The 22,661-nt window shown below is 34.7% G+C and overlaps 1 protein-coding gene across 1 annotated transcript in view; it reads right to left on the reverse strand.

Moving 5' to 3' along the window:
* The window catches only part of LOC115215509 (collagen alpha-1(I) chain), a 201,845-nt gene that overhangs the window by 3,739 nt on the left and 175,445 nt on the right, over window positions 1–22,661 (reverse strand). The window contains exons 51-60 of the mRNA XM_029784672.2: window positions 19,202–19,255; window positions 16,995–17,048; window positions 15,554–15,607; window positions 11,359–11,466; window positions 10,436–10,489; window positions 9,436–9,471; window positions 7,116–7,151; window positions 4,713–5,088; window positions 3,417–3,529; window positions 1,104–1,175 (exon numbers count right to left, since the gene is read on the reverse strand). Coding sequence (XP_029640532.1) covers window positions 1,104–1,175; window positions 3,417–3,529; window positions 4,713–5,088; window positions 7,116–7,151; window positions 9,436–9,471; window positions 10,436–10,489; window positions 11,359–11,466; window positions 15,554–15,607; window positions 16,995–17,048; window positions 19,202–19,255 — 957 coding nt within the window. The remainder of the gene's footprint in view (window positions 1–1,103; window positions 1,176–3,416; window positions 3,530–4,712; window positions 5,089–7,115; window positions 7,152–9,435; window positions 9,472–10,435; window positions 10,490–11,358; window positions 11,467–15,553; window positions 15,608–16,994; window positions 17,049–19,201; window positions 19,256–22,661) is intronic.

Genomic DNA, 22,661 nt, shown 5'->3' on the forward strand with positions numbered 1-22,661 from the left:
TCAACGCTTGGTTCAAATGCTCTAATTGCTGACAGTAGACTTGAGCATTGATTGTTGCATTAGATGGTAACAATTCAAAGTGAATTACTCCTGTGCAATCCCACCAGATAGAGAGAAGAAACTTTTTCCCATGAAGTTCCTTTCTCGGTTGTGGTTGAGCTTTTTCCCTTTTTCCAAGCCACAGTTTACGACGTTTAACATTTCAATAGAAGATCCATCATCACCAGTCACAAGTCTATCCAAAAAGGGTGAAATGAATTCACGAGAATGGAGAGAAGAGCAGATGTCAACTCGAGATTTGCGGTTACTTTCGGACAATTCATGAGGCACCCATTTCCCAAGTTTAGGAACCTTTCCAAGTTGTTGAAGATGATGATGAACAGTGGTATAGTTTGAACTAAGCTTTATTGCCAATTCTTCAACTGATAATGCAGGATTTTCTTCAAGTAATGCCTCAAGAAGCTTATCATCAAACTCAGCTGGACGTCCTGTTCGATCTTCATCTTCAAGGCTGAAACCTGCACTTCTGAATTTTGCTAGTCATCTTCTGCAAGTTCTTTCATTCAAGTATTCTTTCCCATAAATTGAGTGTATATTTCAAGTCGCTTCGGCTGCAGAATTTCTTTTCTTTTGTACTCATAAAGCATTTTGCGCCTTAAATGCTCTTTGGATACTTCCATGTTAGAAAAGGTTTTAATCAAAGAAATTTTAATTCTATTATTCTGTAAAATAATATTTAATTAGTTTAAATGTACGCAAATGCATAAAAATTTTTTAATTCCATTAGAATTCTAAAATTCTATTAACTTTCATTCAATTTTAAAAAAGGTAAAATCGGACAGAATTTATGGGCATGACCTGATATGTCTAAATATATGTGATGTGTGTAATGTAATTTATCTGAATCACAGATGTATCAGTCATATTGGATTTGTGAAATGGTATTTTACTGTATGATAGATGCATCATATTATATCTAATGAATGTTAAAATTTAGTTCCATTATAGATGTATTATCATTGTATCTGTTGCATCTAAAGTGATTTAGTCCTATCATAGATATGTCTGAAGCATCTTCTGTATGTAATCAGGGTAATATTTACCTTAAATCCATTTTCAATATCGCTGAACCATTTCAGTTCTTTTTTATCTCTGTCCCATTTTCTTGGTATAACCTTTGAAAGGAAGCATAAAAATAAGGCATAAAATAAAATGTAAAAACATATAGATAAAAAAAAATACATATTAGTTTTCTGTGACTGTTAATCAAATCAAGGTCACAAATTTGTAAGATTCAACTGATTTGAACTCAGTATATAGTCCACTTATATGGAATCTGTATATATACATGCATGCATGCATACATACATACATACATGCATACATACATATATACATACATACATATATACATACATATATACATACATACATACATACAAACAAAAATACCCTGTTGTTGATGTTGAAATTCCAATGAAGGAGCCTTGGATCTTGGTTAGAAACCAACTTTTTCTCTATTGGCAAGAATTCTTGAAATGAACTGAATAAGGACACACACACACACATCTCACTAACTTATCTCCAGGTCAAGGACAATGCCATTTCTTTCTTACATACATACATATGTAGTGGATCTTGCAAGCATGAAGTGGATTTGATCCACCATAACCAAATTTAAATTAACACTGCAACAGAACTTTTCCCATAGTGGAACAATAGTTTTTCTCTGACAGCAGTTTTACATTTTCCAGATACCTTTAGCTAGGCCAAAATAATGTCTTCTCCACTTGACCCTTTCTAACCTCTTCTACTTCACCAAAAGCTAGAATAGAGATAACAAGACCACCAACTAAATCTATTGTTATCAATGATATATCTATCCTTCTGGATAGTTATAAAAGCAAAACACCCAAGCAAAAATCAGTCGATCACGACTCAATGAGTTCAGTCACATGGTGACAACTCAGTGAGAACGAAGTCTGGCTGACCAACTAGAACCTTGGTCAGAGGAAGAAATGAAGTTTACTCTCAGCAACTGTGAGACAACACCTCACATCCTACAACTCTCACTAGCTCTAATTATGTTCTCTTACATCATCTATCGCTATCTGTGGATTACTACTAAACAATGAAGAGGACACAAACTTTACTTCGCATGCTTTTGGATTTATCATAACCTGCCCATCGAGGCAAGGTATAGTGATGTAACGGTAAATAAATATTTCCTTAAAACTTCATGCATTGTCCATCTTTCACATCTTACAACTTGCCGTCAGAACAACAAATTTTTATCGTTACGACTGCTGACTCCGACATTTCATAATATTGTTTACCAATCAATTTCTCCTGCTACAAATTGGTGACCCTCAACTTCAACTAAAAACTTTATCATTACACATACATACATACATACATACATACATACATAAATACATACATACATACATAAATACATACATACATAAATACATACATACATACATAAATACATAAATACATACACACATACATACATACATACATACATACATACATAAATAAATACATACACACACATACATACATACATACATACATACATACATACATGCATACATACATACATACCTACATACATACATACATACATACATACATAATACATACATACATACATACATAAATACATACATACAACATACATACATCATGCATACATACATACATCCATACATACATACATACATACTACATACATAAATACATAAATACATACATACACACACACAACATACATACATACATACATATACATACATACATGCATACATACATACCATACATACATACATACATACATACATACATACATAAATACATACATACATACATACATACATACATACATACATACATTACATACATACATACTACATACATACATACTACATACATACATAAATACATAAATACATACATACCACACATACATACATACATACATACATACATACATACATACATAAATACATAATACATACAATACATAAATACATAAATACATACATACATACATAATACATACATACATAAATACATACATACATACATAAATACATAAATACATAAATACATACATACACACACACATACATACATACATACATACATACATACATACATAAATACATACATACATACATACATACATACATGCATACATACATACATACATAAATACATACATACACACATACATACATACATACATATATCTGAATTTTAACTTACAAATGGGGAAAATCACTCACTACTTATGGTAGAGGTAATTCATTTACTGAAAGGTAAATAGATGCTACTATGCTGATTTTCTACCCTTATTATGACATGTTGCTATGTTTTTTTTTTATTAGATAGTTTGGATAACATCTTACCATTCTTGTCTTCCTCAGAGGATAGACACAGGTCTCTCCATGGGCCGTCAGGTTACACCATACATGGATTGAATCATTTAGAGCACCCATGTTAGGATCAATCCAATACCATCCTAAAATAAAATAAAATATAATTTATTCTAAAATAAACAAACACTCATTGCAATGCGTGTAGAAAATTATGCAATCATAATGTATTTTTTATGAAAGTTAGACATCAATATCATCCCTGTATTATGTCAACAGAATAACACCATCATTGTCTGCAGCAACAGCAGCAGTTCAAGAATTTGAACCTGGAGATCTCCATTTCCTGCGACTTCGAGGGTCACCTCCCAGCGGCGTCGGGTGTCAATGAAGAGCCCTCGACTACAACAAAACGACCAAAATTTTCTTTTTCCAAGGTCTGGGGTCTCCTGCCCCTAAGCCCTAGACCATCACCTAATCACCCTTACCCATCTTTTTGCTTAACAACAACAGCAGCAGCAGCAGTAGTAGCAACAGCAGCAGCAGCAGTAGTAGCACAGCAGCAGCAGCAGCAGCAGCATTGCTCTAACATCTATTGCTCCTTCCTTGCATGAGTCAGAAGAGCATAAGTTGGGCTGAGTTTTTCTACAGTAGGATGCCCTTCTTGTCACTAACTCCTATTTGTTTTCAAGTGATGTAATAATTTCTTAGACTATCAAATGATGAACAGTCTGGACATGTTAAACTAGAGAACTGAGAGCCTTTTGTTTACAAAAGATCACACAACAAATCATGACATCTTAAAGCCCAGACATACTTTTGCAGCAGACTGCAAGTATGTGATGCTATTAGGGAAGCTATTGTTTACAAGCAATAAGCAAACACATGTGAGTAGACGAGGTAAATATGAATTCACACACACATACACACACGTGTGCACAGAGATATATGCTTGGTTTTGTGCCAAGGAGAAGTACTGCTGGTGCCCTCTTTCTAGTAAGGCAACACAGAAGTACTTCCTCAAATTCCAGTGACCTGAATAATAATAATAATAATAATAATAATGATGATAATAATAATAATAATAATAATAATAATAATAATAATAATAATAATAATAACATCGAAAAATACCTTAGGAATGAGAACCCAGGTTTGAAATTTCCCCCAAGACACCTGATGAAGGCTGGAGGGTATATCAGTTGAAACGTGTTAACAACAAACAAGATGAGGACAAATATCCGTCAAATGTAAATAATGTAAATAATGTACATAATTCCTCATCTCTTAAATATAAAACTGTACTTTAATGAAATTAAACTTTCTTACCATCTAGGAAGGTAGGATGTCCTAGATAAATATCTCTACATGAGACTGCCGGATTTTCTTTCGTTCCTTTCGGGAACTTGAAATTTTCGATTTCTTCTGCAAGCTGATCAATTTCTTCAAACATTTTATTAACCACATCCTCCAGACCTTCTTTGATGGTTATCTTCTGGTTGGCCATTTCCTTAATTATTCCTTCTACTTGTTTCAATCCATCAATAGCGTCATCATCCTCATCCGCATCTGTATTTTTACTGTCAAGTGATCGCTTCTTCCTCTTCTTCTTCTTCTTTCTCTTCTGGTGTCTTGGTCTGCCACCCAAGTAGTCAACAGGAATGGCCTGAGCTTCTCCAGGAGCTCCTGGCGGTCCAGCTGGTCCCTAGTGAAATCAAGAGTCACCAGTTTTAAGTACAGCATATAAATATAAAGAGCCTCCACCTGTGGTCATTAGTAGACCGATTAAAGAAAATCTTTCACACAATACCTTTAACCCTTTTCTTTACTATTTCTTTACTACCCACAAGGGGCTAAACACAGAGGGTACAAACAAGGACAGACATAGGTATTAAGTCGATTACATCAACCCCAGTGTGTAACTGGTACTTATTTAATCGACCCCGAAAGGATGAAAGGCAAAGTCGACCTCGGCGGAATTTGAACTCACAACATAACGGCAGATGAAATACTGCAAAGCATTTCGCCCAGCATGCTAACGTTTCTGCCAGCTCGCTGCCTTCACGCAATACCTTTAACTCTTTTAGATACCAACTTTCCTGAGACTACCCTGTATTAAAGTGTTCTAAATTAAAGCCTTCCACCAAAATTTCATGTTAGTCTCTGTTCTGAAGACTAGCTTAATAATAAACAACTTTAGCTTACATGGTTCTTCATTGTTCTTAAAATTAATAAAAACAATTGAAATATAGTAACAAAAGAGTTAACAAGATGATATCATGGTGAATTCTCCTCCTCTTGTATTCTTGGGACTCTTATAGAAGAAGAGATCTCACAGAGTAACTCTAAGTAAATGACATTACTATAAAGCAATAACCTACAAATGGGTTTCTAGTGGACCCTCATCATCATCATCATCATCATCATTTAGCGTCCGTCCGCTTTCCATGCTAGCATGGGTTGGACGGTTCACCTGGGGTCTGTGAAGCCAGAAGGCTGCATCAGGCCCAGTCTGATCTGGCAGTGTTTCTACAGCTGGATGCCCTTCCTAACGCCAACCACTCCGTGAGTGTAGTGGGTGCTTTTTACGTGCCACCCGCACAGGTGCCAGATGGAGCTGGCAAACGGCCACGGAGGGATGGTGCTTTTTACGTGCCAGGCGAGACTGGCAACGGCCATGAACGGATGGTGCTTTTACGTGCCACCTGCACGGGGGCCAGGCGTGGCTGGCAACAAAATTCTTATAATACAGAAACTTTAAAAGATGATAAATTAATTGAATTTTATGCCACTTAAACAATAAAAGCATCAGCTTCCAGAGTTGTTACTGGAAGATATCAATTTTAAGATTCACATCTTGAGACTCACAATTTTGAGACTCACCACTGCGGTGTTCGAGTGAGCTAGCAGTGATGATCGATCGGAGCGGCAGTAATAATCCTTCTGCAGGTTCACCTATGGAAACCTTGTTACGCTTTTTACTACCTCTAAGTGATCGGGTTCAGTCGTCTTCTCTGGGCCATCAGAGTACGTGCTGACGGTGGCGCGGAATGCCGCTGCGCGTAAGCGAACTCGTCGGCCAGATCTGAGGACCTTGTTATCATGATTCAAAATTATCTATTCCATTAATATGCATAATTTCGCTACATTTCTATCAGAAACACTGTGAAGCAGAGGAAGGAGATTGATTAACCAATAAAGAAGGTTTGCATTACAATCATCACTGACTGAAATTGTGACAGCTAAGTATTATTTCAAGTTTGTTGATCTGAAAATCAGTCTGTTTTTTATGTACAGAAATGGTTATTAAATATCTTTTGGTCACCAGCAATGTGAACCAGATCAAATAAAGGAGCCTCTAGTAGTCATTTGATCTGTTAGAAATAACAGTCAAATCTTTCTCAAATCACCCACAACCTTGTTAAGAATAAAAAAAAACTGCCTATAGTTTTACTCCTAGACACCCTTAAAAAGTGGGCTGATTATAGCTGGAATGCATTTCATCATGGGTCCATTCAGCTATAACTGATCTGGGCTTAAATCAAGAAACCTAAAACCAACTAATACCTAAACACTAAAACCCCATTTTTCATTCCCTTAATCTGTTAGATATTTGCTTGTGACGATCCCCCATAGATTGTCCAGGAAATAAAGAAATAATGGCTTCAATCCAGCGTTCTTTATGGAAGTTATTTCTTACTTGTTTATCTTAACAGTTAATAATATACTTACAGCATGTCCCTGTTCTCCTTTGGGTCCTGTCATTCCCTGTAAAATAAGGCAAAAAAAGAAATATTGAATTGTTTAAAAATATTGACTTGTTTAAAAATATTAATAATTGTTTAAAAAATAAACACGAAGGAAAATAATTAACCTTTTATTAATGGAAAAACCCCAAGAATTTTAAGGAAGTGTTAGAGTTTATTTCCTTAATTAAAGAACCTAGAACATTTCTGACAATTTCTATATTTTCAGATTGTAGGTGACATACATATTAGATACTCTGCAGCAGAATTTAGCTATCTTCTTGTGAAAAATGTTATTCTACCACTTTACAGAAGTGTTCCAATTCCAAATCCCTTTGTAGCAGCTACAATATGGAAAAATAAATCCACAAAAGAGTCCCTATATAGGTGCCCAATCTGCTAGAAAAGCAGTAAAATCTTTCTCACATTGTACCCAATAGTACGATATGAGGAAGGTCACATTCAAAGATATAATCTTTATATATAAAAGAGAGGTTGTGTGCTGTCTGTCTCCTACGATTTAGATTCCTAACTACTCCCACATTTTGCGGTGCAGTTTAACCAAAACCGGGTATCTTATAGTCGTGATTCATATCGAGCCCTTCTGGGTATTAGCGCGCATCTACGATGAGTCTACAATTTAAAAAAAAATTTACCATCAATTTTTCCCATTTTTAATGCATTTTTGGCATATATAAGGGAAGTAACTCTCTAAAAATTTATTATTAAATCTCAGAACGTAAAAAGCTACAGTAACACCCCCTTTGTGGTTAGCCATATTGAGATGGCTATTATACTTTACATTTCTAAAAATGCTTATATAGTTATTTCCCTTACAAACCCAAGCGACGCCAGGCGATACTGCTAGTCCTAGATAATTCTAAAGCAACAAGATAGTCAAGGCAAAAATGTCTTTGATCCCAGATCTACTCAATCTGCCTTGACATGGAGTTGCACAATAACTACGATATCATTGTAGAAAATAAGGGAACCTCTGTGTGGTTGTTAAACCTGCTAGAAATAGCAAACAAATATCTCTCATATCATGTCCTTCTACCTCAATCCTGTCATACCATATTCCCACTATTGTGGGAATAGATTGAACATCATCTTTGCTAGATTCCTGGTAAAACAGTAATGAATGACAAATATAGAAAAAGGACGATGCAGCCGATTTTGTCCATTAGTTTGCCTGCAACTGTTACTTTTGAGCTGTATATTTTTTCTTTCTTTTATTCTTTTACTTGTTTCAGTCATTTGACTGCGGCCATGCTGGAGCACCACCTTTAATCGAGCAACTCGACCCCAGGACTTATTCTTTTGTAAGTCCAGTACTTATTCTATCGGTCTCTTTTGTAAGTCCAGTACTTATTCTATCGGTCTCTTTTGCTGAACCGCTAAGTAATGGGGACATAAACACACCAGCATCGGTTGTCAAGCAATGCTAGGGGGACAAACACAGACACACACATACATATATATATATATATATATATATATATATATATATATATATATATATACATATATACGACAGGCTTCTTTCAGTTTCCGTCTACCAAATCTACTCACAAGGCTTTGGTCGGCCCGAGGCTATAGTAGAAGACACTTACCCAAGATGCCACACAGTGGGACTGAACCCGAAACCATGTGGTTGGTAAACAAGCTACCTACCACACAGCCACTCCTGTGCCTATGTAACTATTTATTTAATTTTTGATCAGGAGTCCAAGTGGGGGGTAAATTAAGACACAACAGCTCAGGTCTGAGTGAGCGAAAAAGGGAATGGAATAATGACTAATGTTATACTAGAATTATGAATAAGATAGAATAGTTGCATGGCCATTGTTGAAATGCCTTTGATCACCGTTCTACTTGAATAAGTCTGACCTGGGGCTAAACAACACAATGACAACGTTCTCCACCAGACTTCAGAATATGGGAAACTATATTAACATGATGACATTTTTCTAGATATTTCTACTCACCTACAGACAGTTTTACAAATTTTACCTTATTACTTTTTATGTCTTGGCCTTTCTTTGTTGTGGGTGCATTTAACTGTTCACTCTGATCTTGGGGCATCATTAACTGCATTGATCTTACCACCTATTTTTGCCTCTATTCATTAGCCCAGAGGCACTGAAACAGCTACAGGTGATACTTCCTGTGACTATTGGATGGAAAACAAATCCTCCAACAAAAATATAAAGAACATCAAGTAAATCCGTCTCAACTTTCACAGCAAATGTTCTGGCAGAAACATTTGATTCTCTGAGATAATTATTGGCAAAAATCATACTTACACTTTCTCCTTTAGGTCCTGGTGGTCCTTCCAATCCCTGAGAAGCAAAACAATAATATATTTAAGCATTTTAGTATAGAATTTATACATATCCAAGTGTCTGAAACCAAAAACTGATATTGTAAAACAGAACATTAATAAACTGCAGTCAAATGACTGAAACAAGTAAAAGAGAGGTTGTTCTGTCGATCAGATTAACTGGAACCCTCAGCATCATAACTGATGAAGTGCCACACACTAACACACACCCACATACACACACACACATATATATATATATATATATGTGTGTGTGTGTGTGTGTGTGTGTGTGTGTTAGTGTGTGGCACTTCATCAGTTATATATATATATATATGTGTGTGTGTGTGTGTGTGGGTGTGTGTGGAGGTGCAATGGTCCAGTGGTTAGGGCAGCGGACTCGTGGTTGCAGGATCGTGGTTTCGATTCCCAGACAGGACGTTGTGAGTGTTTATTGAGCGAAAACACCTAAAGCTCCACACAGCTCCATCAGGGTTTGGTGGTGATCCCCGCTGTACTCTTTTGTCACAACTTTCTCTCTCTCTTCCTTCTGTTGGCTTGCTTGCTTAGCCAGCGGGGTGGCGTCATTTGAAGGCTAAAACAATGCGAAGCGCATTGTGACCAGTGATGTGTAGCAACATCTGATGGCCTGGTCGGTGACGGTGATCACGGTGATATATATATATATATGTACATGTTTCCATAGGTACACAAACACACATATGCAACCATATGGTATAGTATTTGTGTGTCATACATATCACTTGCTTACTTTCCTAGTGATTATTCTTATGCGTGCATTTATGTATGTGTCTGTGTGCAGGTTTGTGTGTATGTATGTGTGTTTTTTTGCATGTGAGTTTTGCTGGTGCATACTATCGTTAATGTACTAGTTCTAGTGACTATGTTCTATCATTTTATAAGAGGTACCAAAATAGAGAAAATGTGTTTTATCAGTACAGTAAAATTAGTGTAATGCTTACCTGTGGTCCAGATGGTCCATCTGCTCCTGGTGGTCCTTCAGGTCCAGGTGGTCCCTGTAATTGTAAAAAGAAAAAAAAAATAATAATGAATCGACTATAGAGCATGAGAGAGTGGAGTGAAAAAAAAATCATAAATAAACTGAAACCCTTCTGAAGTTCAAAGACAGATTAAATCTAGTTTCTAATAATATTCAGTATATGTAGCTCTCTTTTAATACAATACTGTTGTACAGCAGCAAGCTTTTTCTTAAAAAAAAACAAAACTGAAATTGAAGTCACATAACAAGTCAATGAAACTTTCCTTGATTCCACCATGTATTTTTTTATTTCTTTATTGCCCACAAGGGGCTAAACAAGGACAGATAAGGAGATTAAGTCGATTACATCGACCCCAGTGCATAACTGGTACTTAATTTATGGACCCCGAAAGGATGAAAAGCAAAGTCGACCTCAGCAGAATTTGAACTCAGAACGTTATGGCAGATGAAACATGATTCCACCATGTTTCTGATGCTTATAATGCTAAGTCATGTCATTCAGCATATTCTTTGATGATCCTATGTTATGTAAAGAAAGTTGTTATAATTGACAAACAGACTGCTAAATATTTTCTTTAGCTCCAAAGTGCTTTGTGCTATTAATCTATTAATACACATATACACATTAGAATTAAGAACAAGTGAGATAAATCTCTCTTTGTATAGGATCTACTTCAGAGATTTTCCCTGCCAATTAAATGAAACTCAACACTACAAGCCAATAAAATAGTTGATAATTCCATAACAATGCCACTGCTTCTCAATTTAGATTGGTGGATTTGACTGTTGCATTGGCTCTAGGCTCATTTTACTGTCTAAGATAGCTTGTTATTTATTAACTTCTTACTCTTTATTATAAATCGAATATAATATTTAAATGCTTACCGTTGGTCCTTTATTTCCTCTCTTTCCAGGTCGGCCTCTCTTTCCTGGTTCTCCTTTGGGTCCGATAGGTCCTGGTGATCCTAAATCTCCAATTTGTCCTTGATGACCCTAAATTAGAACGCTTAATTAGATTATCATTAGAACTGGCACACGTCTTTATGTCAAACATAATCTGCAGCATTTGAAGAGGGAGACAAGATGTGAGTCACTTCAGGAACGGTTAGTTGTAGATGTAAAATAGAAATATGGATTAAAACATAAGGGAGTTTTAATGAGGTTAGAGAGATGAGAAATAATTCTTATTCAATTTAAGTCACCATTCTATCAGAGATAACATTCCCAAATGATTTGGACCCTATTTATATTATCTGAGTTAACCCTTTTGTTACTAATCCGGCCAAAACTGGCTCTAGCTCTGTGGTAAAATATCTTGTTTTCATAAGTTTTGAATTAAAGTATTCCACCAAACCTTAGTCACAATTTACGTTCCAAACACTAGCTTTATGATAGCTAAGTTATTTTACAAAATTCTTTGTTATATTTAAAATGATTGAAAGAAACACAGAGCATCTCAAAATAAATACAGTAATGAAAGGGTTAATATAAAATAGACAGTTCTGATTAGAAGCAGTATAATGTCTGCAGCTGTTCTGAATTTGAGATCCAGGAACATGCACACTAATATCACATCCATAGTTAGATATCTTGCCTCTGCTATAGATTCAATTCATAAAAGGTTAAACATTGGAATATGGCATAAACAGGTTCATGCTATTTTGTTAAGCTTATCCTGCATTTGAGAATAAAATTATTTCCTTATCTGTATCTTTCAATACATCTCAACGCTTCTAAAGCAAACTCTGTTGACTTTCAATGTAACACTGGAATATGCAATGTATATGAAAAAGGAAAGGCATACACAATTATGGCTTTCATTGCTGTCTTTCTTTACTTGACATATAGCTGGTTTTTGTCTTCTGTTTTACTATTTTCCCACCAAGATGTAATGCACTTAAGTACTACATGCGATAAACTCCTTATTATTTAACATCTAGGCTTGCATGTGCACTAAAATCTAGCTAATGTCTAGTTACCGTGATGGATGATGGAAGCACTCCATCGGTTACGACGACGAGGGTTCCGGTTGATCTGAATCAACGGAACAGCCTGCTCGTGAAATTAACGTGTAAGTGGCTGAGCACTCCACAGACACGTGTACCCTTAACATAGTTCTCGGGGATATTCAGCGTGACACAGAGAGTGACAAGGCCGGCCCTTTGAAATACAGGTACAACAGAAACAGGAAGTAAGAGTGAGAGAAAGTTGTGGTGAAAGAGTACAGCAGGGATCACCACCATCCTCTGCCGGAGCCTCGTGGAGCTTTTTAGGTGTTTTCGCTCAATAAACACTCACAATGCCCGGTCTGGGAATCGAAACCGCGATCCTATAACTGCGAGTCCGCTGCCCTAACTACTGGGCCATTGCGCCTCCACAGTTACCATACCACATCATGGAGAATAAAACGTAAATTATTGGCCCTGTTGTTAGTAGTTTGACATCCAAACAATTGCACCAATTTCAAAATCTCTTTTCATTGTGTTAATAAAGTTTCTTTTCTTACCCAATACGAAATGACTTGTTTTTAAAAACTAGAATCATAAGCGTATAACTGAATTATTTTAACATATTAGGGCTTCTTTTTAAATTAACACAAGATATGTGATAGAAGGGAAGAAGAGACTGGGCCTTATAACAGAGGAGAGCTGGGAATTTTTGTGAGTCAGCCTACAATCAGCAATAGATCAGATTTATGGCTGGTGAAAGGTTCTAAGCTAAATGGAAGGTGACATGGTGGTTGAATAGCATGTGAGATAGAGACAATAAAAGATAAAAGAAAAGACAGGAAATATTAGAAGAAAACTAGAGGAGAAGTTAGGTGTTAGGCATTCTTAGCAAAGGTGAGGAGCTAAAAGTAATTCTTTGATAAGAGAAGAATTAGAAATATGAGATGTTTTAAATCACAAATCAATGTACAAAGAGAATTTGAACGTCATTGGAGAGAAATGCATACGACATGATAGTAGCACTCATGATCTCACTGATGCTGAAAAGAGAAAGAAGTGTGGAAATACTACTATGAGACGTTGTTGGATTAAAAGAATGCATAGCAAGAGGGAGGGAAGGAGAGAGAGAGAAAGAGAGAGAGAATGTGAGAGAGAGAGAGAGAGCATGCTCCAAATAGACCCAATAATGGGACCAGCCAGTGAAGTTGACAGCAGTATGGTCAAAAGCACGAATATGGATATGAAGGCAGAAAAGGCAGCTGGAACATCAGGGACAGTCGTTGAGATGCTGAAAATATATGGTGAGGTAGGTCACATATTAAACATTTGCATATTCAGTCATATAGTACAGGGAGGTGTTGTACACAATGATTGATGTAAGAGTGTCATCTCCAACTGTTGCAAGGGCCAAAGAGATGTTCTGGTGTAGTGGTTCCCCACTTTTTCTTTTAATGTTCTGCACCACTCAGAAATGTTTGATTGATTTGTGCACCTTCTAACAAAAGTATTATCATAGGGAAATGAAAATTACCTAATTTATATCTTTTTTAATTGAACCGCACACTGTGCTGTGGGTTAGATTGAACTAAAAGAAAATTTGAACTGAGAAATTAGGAAAAGCTTCAACAATGAAATCAGTCGTAATTTTTCACAGAAAATTCAAGGACTTGTTTGTTCCTGTTTCTTGTTCATGATTTTATTAAAACATAGAGTTGTTTTGCTGATCATGATCCGTAGCTCTGCTTGTAAATTCAGGTGATTCTTAGATTTTGATCTTCATTGACAAAAGAGAATTGAATCCAGATTCACATAGATATGACAATGTGAATAGAATAGAACAAAGTCCTTTATCATAATCACTTAAGGATTAACTCTACATCTGTAGAATAATAAAGTTTTTGATGCTTTTGATAAGATAATGTTATTTTATCAAGAGTTAATTAATTTTATTCTGAAAAGCAATTTTAATAATGTATATACTTTCTCTCTTGATGCAAACCCTGAAATACCTCATGTCCCCAGTATGTGCATGATGGCATTTCAAGGAATGCGACCAAAAGAAAATGTATATTTTATACCTAAATGGCTTTGATATGGCCAGGAAGACTCTAGACTTCCTCCAGGCCATAACAGAACTGCTTATGACTAGAAATTTCTTGTATGTCAATGATCTAAGTTCTAGAAAGCGGCAAGTACAGAAGTATTAAACTGATGGACTGGGTCATGAAAGAGTCCAACTGGTTAGAAAGAAAATGAATGAGATGCAGTTCAGGTTTGTGTTGGGACAAGATACCATCAATAGCCTTTTCCCAGCGAGACAACTGCAAACACTTTGCTAGAAGTAAGCCACTATGTTTGAACATTCATTGACTCAGAGAGGGACTATGACAGACTGTCACGTTCTGTAGTCTGGTTATTGCAAAGAAACTTAAAGGTAGATGAATGGTTTGTATGCTAAAGACCTCATGGTTGGCTCTGTCAACAGTTTATAAATGAATTTTTAACTTTAGAAGAAGCAAAACTTAGAATAATGAGGTCTATGTATAAAGTTGATATAAATTTTCATAATATAATTTTTAACAAAGGAATACAAGTCATATAGTTATATAATCTCTATATTGGATAAACAAGTTTCTTTATACTAACATTTTCAATATATTAAGCAATTATTTCATACATTTATATTTATCTCACTCTAGCTAGTAATAATATGAGTAATTTACTTGTCTTCCACCTAACATGCATACACACATACACACACACACACACACACTCACTCACACATATACAAGCACACAAATACACTATATTTATCGATTGCACATTAGCCTAATTTGTTTTTAAAAAGTGATACTGTCTCTCTTTCTTTTTATGTTATATTTGGGTTAAGATCTGAATCCCACATATCAGGACAATGAACACTTGGCCTATTATATATGTGAGGCACGGAGCTGTGCCTCCACACTGTAACCTATATATGGATGTATATAAGAAATGAATGCATCTTCCTATAAATACAGTGCAACACTAGTGACATGATTTCAATTCCTCCAAGAGTTTGCAAAGATAGGAAAATACTCCACCAGGTGGCTACTAGTGATTCTTTATAAGAACTAAAACTCCATATGTACCTTGGCACCTTTCACTCCAGAATCTCCTTTAGGTCCTGCTGGGCCTCTGGGTCCCTGAAAAGTAAAGAATGAATAGGTTAGTAGAATATAAGGATATGAATATGGCATAGAAACCAAACCAAAATAGATATGTGTCTGTGTGTTATGTATGTTGATATATATATATATATATATATATATATATATATATATATATATATATATATATATATAATATAATATATAATATAATATCGAGGTCTCTTTCTTTCTTTTGTTATCTTACCATTTTTGTCAAGATATATATATATATATATATTCCCTAATATTATATATATATTATATATATATATATATATATATATATATTAGGGAATATATATATATATATATATATCTTGACAAAAATGGTAAGATAACAAAAGAAAGAAAGAGACCTCGATATTATATTATATATTATATTATAGTCAAGCAAATCGACTCCAGGACTCTTTGTAAGCCTAGTACTTATTCTATCAGTCTCTTTTGCAGAACTGCTAAGTTACAGAGACATAAACACACATATATATATATATATATATATATACATATATATATATATATATATATATATATATATATAAATACATATACATATATATATATATATATATATATGTAGATGTATATGTATTTATATATATATATATATATATATATATATATATATGTATATATATATATATATATATTATATATATATATATATATATATATATATATATATATATATATATATATATATATATATATATGTGCATATATATATATATATGTTAGTATTTAGCAGAAGTAGCAGAGTCACTCAAGGTCTGAGAGTTTGAGGCATTGACACCTAACAAACTATAAATATATCTACACACACATATACATATACGTATAATATATGTGATGGTTGTACACTCATGACCGAGGAAGACGATCACTGACCATTAAGAACATGGTGCACACAGACAAATTTATACTTTAGATTTATGGTTTCACTGGGGACTAATGAGCCCAGTTCTTGATGATCAAACACATCCACAGATATTGTCAACCCACTGCAAACACACACACACACACACATTATTTTTTCTATTTTATAATCAGCAGAAAGTTACAAAAATCAAGAATTTCATGCACACCACTTTGATCATTATGGTATTTAATATAATAGGCAAACAAATAGACATACTATTATATCCATAAATTTAAAAGTCAGTGACAAAAGCTGGCTCTTTGAATTGCTAGTACGGGCCATGAAAAGGGCTTCTATAGAGCTTCTGTGTATCCAATTTTAGTTGCTGTTCTGAATGAAGGAATCCACATGTAATGTCATTGAATCCAGGACCATGTAATTACAAAGTAAACTTCTTATTGATTGCCCGATTACTAAAATGTATATTTATATATTTTTATGTACATGATCTCCCATACTTACTGGCAATCCTTTCATTCCAGGTTCACCTGCTGGTCCAATAGGTCCACTCTCACCCTAGAAAAATACAAAAAAATATATATATATTTATTGTGGTAAAACAGTATTATTATGATAATATACAAATTATAAGGGAAGTATATTTACATTTATATACATATATTATTATATATACATGGGTTCCATTTACATTTAATGATCAGTACATCTTTATGCAACTGTCCTCATCCATATGCATCCCCTGACTATACCAATGCTGTCTTCTCTCTTGCATACAACATCTGATTCCTCTTATGTCCTATTACCAATTTTTTCTGATTATATTTGCACTTTGTTGAATGTGTATCCTGACATCGTATATCCAGCAGATCATTTTAGCTTCATTTCTTTCTAGTCTTCATTTGTCCTTTGTATTTACATGCTGTTCATACACAAGCATCGTACTATCTGCCTTTCACTCTAAGGAGAAGTCTTTCATTACCAACAGTGGTGATCTGTATACTACTAAAACTCTGTGATTGCTTGTTTGCTTGCATGCGTACTTGTCTGTAATTTAATACAGCCAATCAGTGCATAATGGGTAAATACTCTGAAAGTAATATACCCTTGAAATGTGAATACAAACAGAATAAATCAAGTTTCGCATAAATTGGACCACGGATTCCTGAGATATGCAGTTTTTGGAGGTACCTTCATAAATAGCCAAAATGGCGCATAATGGGAAAATACTCCAAAAGTAACATAACCCTTAAATGGGAATATATAATACTGCGAAAATTGTTTCCATTAATTTTATCTTTACATTATATAACAGTTCCTTTTGCATTTTTGTAGAAGTGTGCACATATGCCATAAATAAAAGTTCTTAGCGGAGTCCAAGTTTATCCTGGAAGTTCTATTTCTATTAGATGCTGTAAATAATCAATAAAACCTTAAACATGAACTTGTAATTCAGACCTATGATGACACGAACGAATTGAAATATTTAACTGAATCATCATAAAATTAATTTTCATTTCAATGCAATGTTGAAATCAGCTTCAATGTTTTATAACCTGAACTGTCAGTGACCTGTTGGGTCATGGGTAGCCTAGTAACTATCTAAAACTCTCTCTGGTCAGTTCTTATTCTAGCAGCTGTACTTTCAGAACATCCTCCTCCACTGCTAATTAGATAATCTAGGTAACAGAAGCTACTTACTGCTTTTAAGGGTCCTCCTAAGCATTCAGAAAACATCTATTGCCTGTGAATTTTTAGTGTTTATTGTTCCTGTGCATCTGCCACAAACACGATCTACTTTCTCTGTTAACCTTCTTATAATTCCACTGCATCTTCTATATGACCTTAGTTTGTATTGGATGTACCTTACAAAATTTTGGCCTGAAGGGATTAGCATACTTTTCCTGCTTACTACAACTTACTAAATTAACTTTAAGTTATTTTGATTCCAGATGTTGCTTTCACACCTGGAATTTCTTTTCTAATTCTGCTACAGATTCTCAACTACAAGAACAAAGTCATCTCATCAGTACAGAGAAGTTCCCATGGGCCACTGGTCTTTAATTCCTCTGTTATGATCAGGAAAAATTGAAGGGAAATGAGAGTTGAGCCCTGGTGAGCACCTACCTGCACACTAAATTTACTGCTGTACTCATTGCTAACTCTCATCTTACTGACAACACCCATGTACATGGCTTGAATAACACCAGATTTCTCCACACACTTTTATTATTTTCATCCTTGTATTTGAAAAAGGTAATTTTTTTCTGAAATATCATTTGATCATAAGGCAATCTAGGTGAGGTAATACAATATCGTTTGTTTTTTTCATTCATTGACATCATTTCGTATATTTTGTTTAGCTCCTTGCCTGAATCGATTGCTCAAAAGCTTTTGCAAACATTTATCTCTTCCACACATTACAGTGCTGCAAGCAAATTACAATACTCTCATACTCAATATAATTTTCCTCACTTATAATATTTTGTGCATTTTCAATTGTGTATTTACAATTGTCAGTGCTCATATTATAATTTTCAGTATATTTTTCTATGTTTTAATTTCAATATAATTTTTAGTAATCTTATAGCTTTTCATCTGATTAAACTAAGACAAATAACGATGATGTAACTATTGTTAAGGAACACCAAAAAGAAGTAGTTATTGATAAGACAAACACATATGTAGATTCTGATGATCAGTTCACTTACCACTGGTCCTGGTTGTCCACGAAGTCCCTTGTTTCCTACTGGTCCAAGTGGTCCCTATTTTTCAAGGAAGATTAAAAAATAGAAAATAAAAATGCATGTAAATTATTGATTACTACTAGAACGTAGCTAATAATTACAACTCACAGCTAAATGTTTGTGTTAATTTAGAGTTTAAACTAAAAGACTCAGTAAAAGTATGTGAATGAGTTATCAAGAGAATAATATGATAGGCTGAGCATCAGACAAAATGATTTGTAATATTTGTTCTAAGTATTTATTCCCTAAGTTCAAATTCCACATAGGTCAACATTTCTTTTGATCTTTCTGGGATCGTTAAGATAAAGTACTGGTCAAGTACTGGAGTTAATGTAATTGACCGATCACCTCCTCTCGCTATTTCTCACTCTGTGCTTAAATAATTAATCATTATCTGAAAGCAACTTGGTTTCCTTAGTCCGACCAACTCAGAGTTTACTGGTAACATGGAAGTTATGTAGGATGTTTTTACAGAAAAACTTAGGTGCTCAAATGAAGATTTGCTATTTCCCAAGCAATCTCAAAAGAATCATCTTTGAAAAGATGCATTTATATTTATCCTTAAATGGCTTCCTATGATTTTCAAAAGTAGTCTAAGATGGAAGGTCCTGGAGCTACGCTAAGTGTAAACAAATACAGCCCAGCTCTAGATCCCTCAATCTTACACTATTTTTGAATATCATTAAAATTGTGAAACCAGTTAAGTGAAAGTAAATAAATTTTTATAAAGACAACTCTAAGTGAATTTTGATCTTCTGTATGTTTATATATATATATATATATATATATATATATATATATATATATATATATATCATTTTCATCATCATCATTTAACATCCGCTTCCATGCTAGCATGGGTTGGACACGATTTGACTGAAGACTCGCGAACCAGATGGCTGCTCCAGGCTCCAATCTGATATGGCAGACTTTCTACAGCTAGATGCCCTTCCTAATGCCAACCACTCCGAGAGTGTAGTGGGTGCTATTACGTACCACAGTCACGAGGGCATATATATATATTAATAATAAAAGGGTAAAATTTATTAATTAAATTAATTTATTAAATTAATTGATAATTTCACCAAGTAGATCGGCACGTTAAAATAACCTTTATAGGTAAAATTATACAAATATTTTATAATTATAAACAAAATTATAATTAGGGTTCAGCTAATTGCTTCACCAAATACCGAATTTAGAAATAGGAGTTAAAATTACTTTTCTGCTACTATAAGAATTCTTATAGTAACCAAAAGGAATTTTAACTTCTATTTCTAAATTCAGTTTGTGGTGAACCAATTAGCTGAACCCTAATTATAATTATGTTTATAATTATAAAATATTTGTATATATATATATATATATATATATATATATATATATATATATATATATATATATATATATATATGTATATATATATATGTATATATATATATATGTATATATATGTATATATATATATATATATATATATATAATTGTTAGAGAGGACAGCAAACATTTAACAATTATATATCTGCTGAATTTGAACTCAGAACGTAACATCAGACGAAATACTGCTAAGCATTTTGCCTGGCATGCTAATGTTTCTGCCAGCTCGCCGCCTTAATATATTCTTTATAGCATAGCAGGAAGGTAGTACAGGCATTTGTTTCGTGATACCAGTTGACTGCTTTGCTCACTTGGTACCTGTCACAGGACACATAAGTGCTTTTTTATATCTCATGACATTCAGGTGTTTCTTTCTAATGTGGCCATAAGTTACTGCAGCCATTTATTCCATAACACAGACTGGCTGTTCAATTGCATTGCATTCAACCATTTTATATTCACATGCTTGAGGAGACCTATTGAGTCAAGTACATCAACATCAAATAAAAATCAAATAGAAAATATAGTTGTGATACCCGTGCCGGTGGCACGTAAAAAGCACCAACTGATCATGGCTGTTACCAGCCTCCTCTGGCCCCTGTGCCGGTGACATGTAAAAAGCACCCACTACACTCACGGAGTGGTTAGCATTAGGAAGGGTATCCAGCTGTAGAAAAACTGCCAGATCAGACTGGAGCCTGGTGCACCCTCCTGGCTACACAGACCCCAGTCGAACCGTCCAATCCATGCTAGCATGGAAAACAGACGTTAAACGGTGATGACGATGATGTTTAAAGACCCACTTCAGTCATTAATGACCATTAGATTGCACTTAGTAGGTTCCCTTCTGAGGTAAAAGTCCAGGTATGGTTGTTTATGGAAGACCAACAGTCACCCATGCATACAACTCTCCCCTCTCCACATCACCGATGTTATTCAAGGGAAAAGCAAATGCTGATACAGCTAGGCACTAGTAACATTGCAATTCATTTCTACAGATGAGTGAACTGGAGCAACATGAAGTAAAGTGTCTTGCTCAAGAACATAACACACATTCTGGTCCAGGAATTGAACTCACTACCTCATTACTGTCAGTCCGATGCTCTAACCACTGAGCCACACATAGCATAATAAAAAATACATTACTGCATGGTATTAAATCACTACTAGGGCATCCTGGCGTTATGAAGGGCATCCTGGCGTTAGGAAGAGCATCCAGCCATAGAAACACTGCCAGATCAGACTGGGCCTGATGCAGCCTTCTGGCTTCACAGGCCCCAGTTGAACCGTCCAACCCATGCTAGCATGGAAAGTGGACGCTAAATGGTGATGATGATGATGATGTATAATTCAGAACAGGGTCAATATCTTTCAAGTGACTATTATATGGTACTTGTATCACTATACAGCAGCATAGGATATTTATATAATCTGTATATCATTTTTGCTATAAACTTTCCATTTCATAATACATAATGTACCAGGTGAGCGTCATATAATTTCTGTATCTTTATGCAACACTAAGCGAATGTTATATACCTTCTGTGTCACCATATAGCATCAGGTGAAAGTTATATAGTTACTGTGTTATTAAACAGCATTGGAATAATGTTAAACATTCCTTGTGTCATCAAATGGTCCCAAGTGATATTTATATAATTTTGGTGTTACTGAAGAGCACAAGATGATTGTTATATAATCCTGCCCTTATGTGGTCTGTAATGCACCATGACTACTGGAGATCATGACATTAGGGCATAACACTATAAAATGAAGTGTTCAAAGTTATACTATTGGGTTGTCCGGAAAGTTCATGCCAATTTTTAAAGGAAAAAAAACTCAATAAATACTTGCCATTACATTTTTAATCAACTAAATATGAACCATTTTGTTGCATAATGCATCTCCATCTTTCCTTTATCTAGAAAATACCCTCTTCCCAGAATTGAGTTGGTTTCATGGCAAAGAATTCATCAAGGTATCTTTTTATGTCTTCCAAGGAATTGAAATTTTTACCATTAAGACTATTCTGCAGAGACCTGAATAA

The sequence above is a fragment of the Octopus sinensis genome, linkage group LG9, assembly GCF_006345805.1.
Source record: "Octopus sinensis linkage group LG9, ASM634580v1, whole genome shotgun sequence".
Lineage (NCBI taxonomy): Eukaryota > Metazoa > Mollusca > Cephalopoda > Octopoda > Octopodidae > Octopus > Octopus sinensis.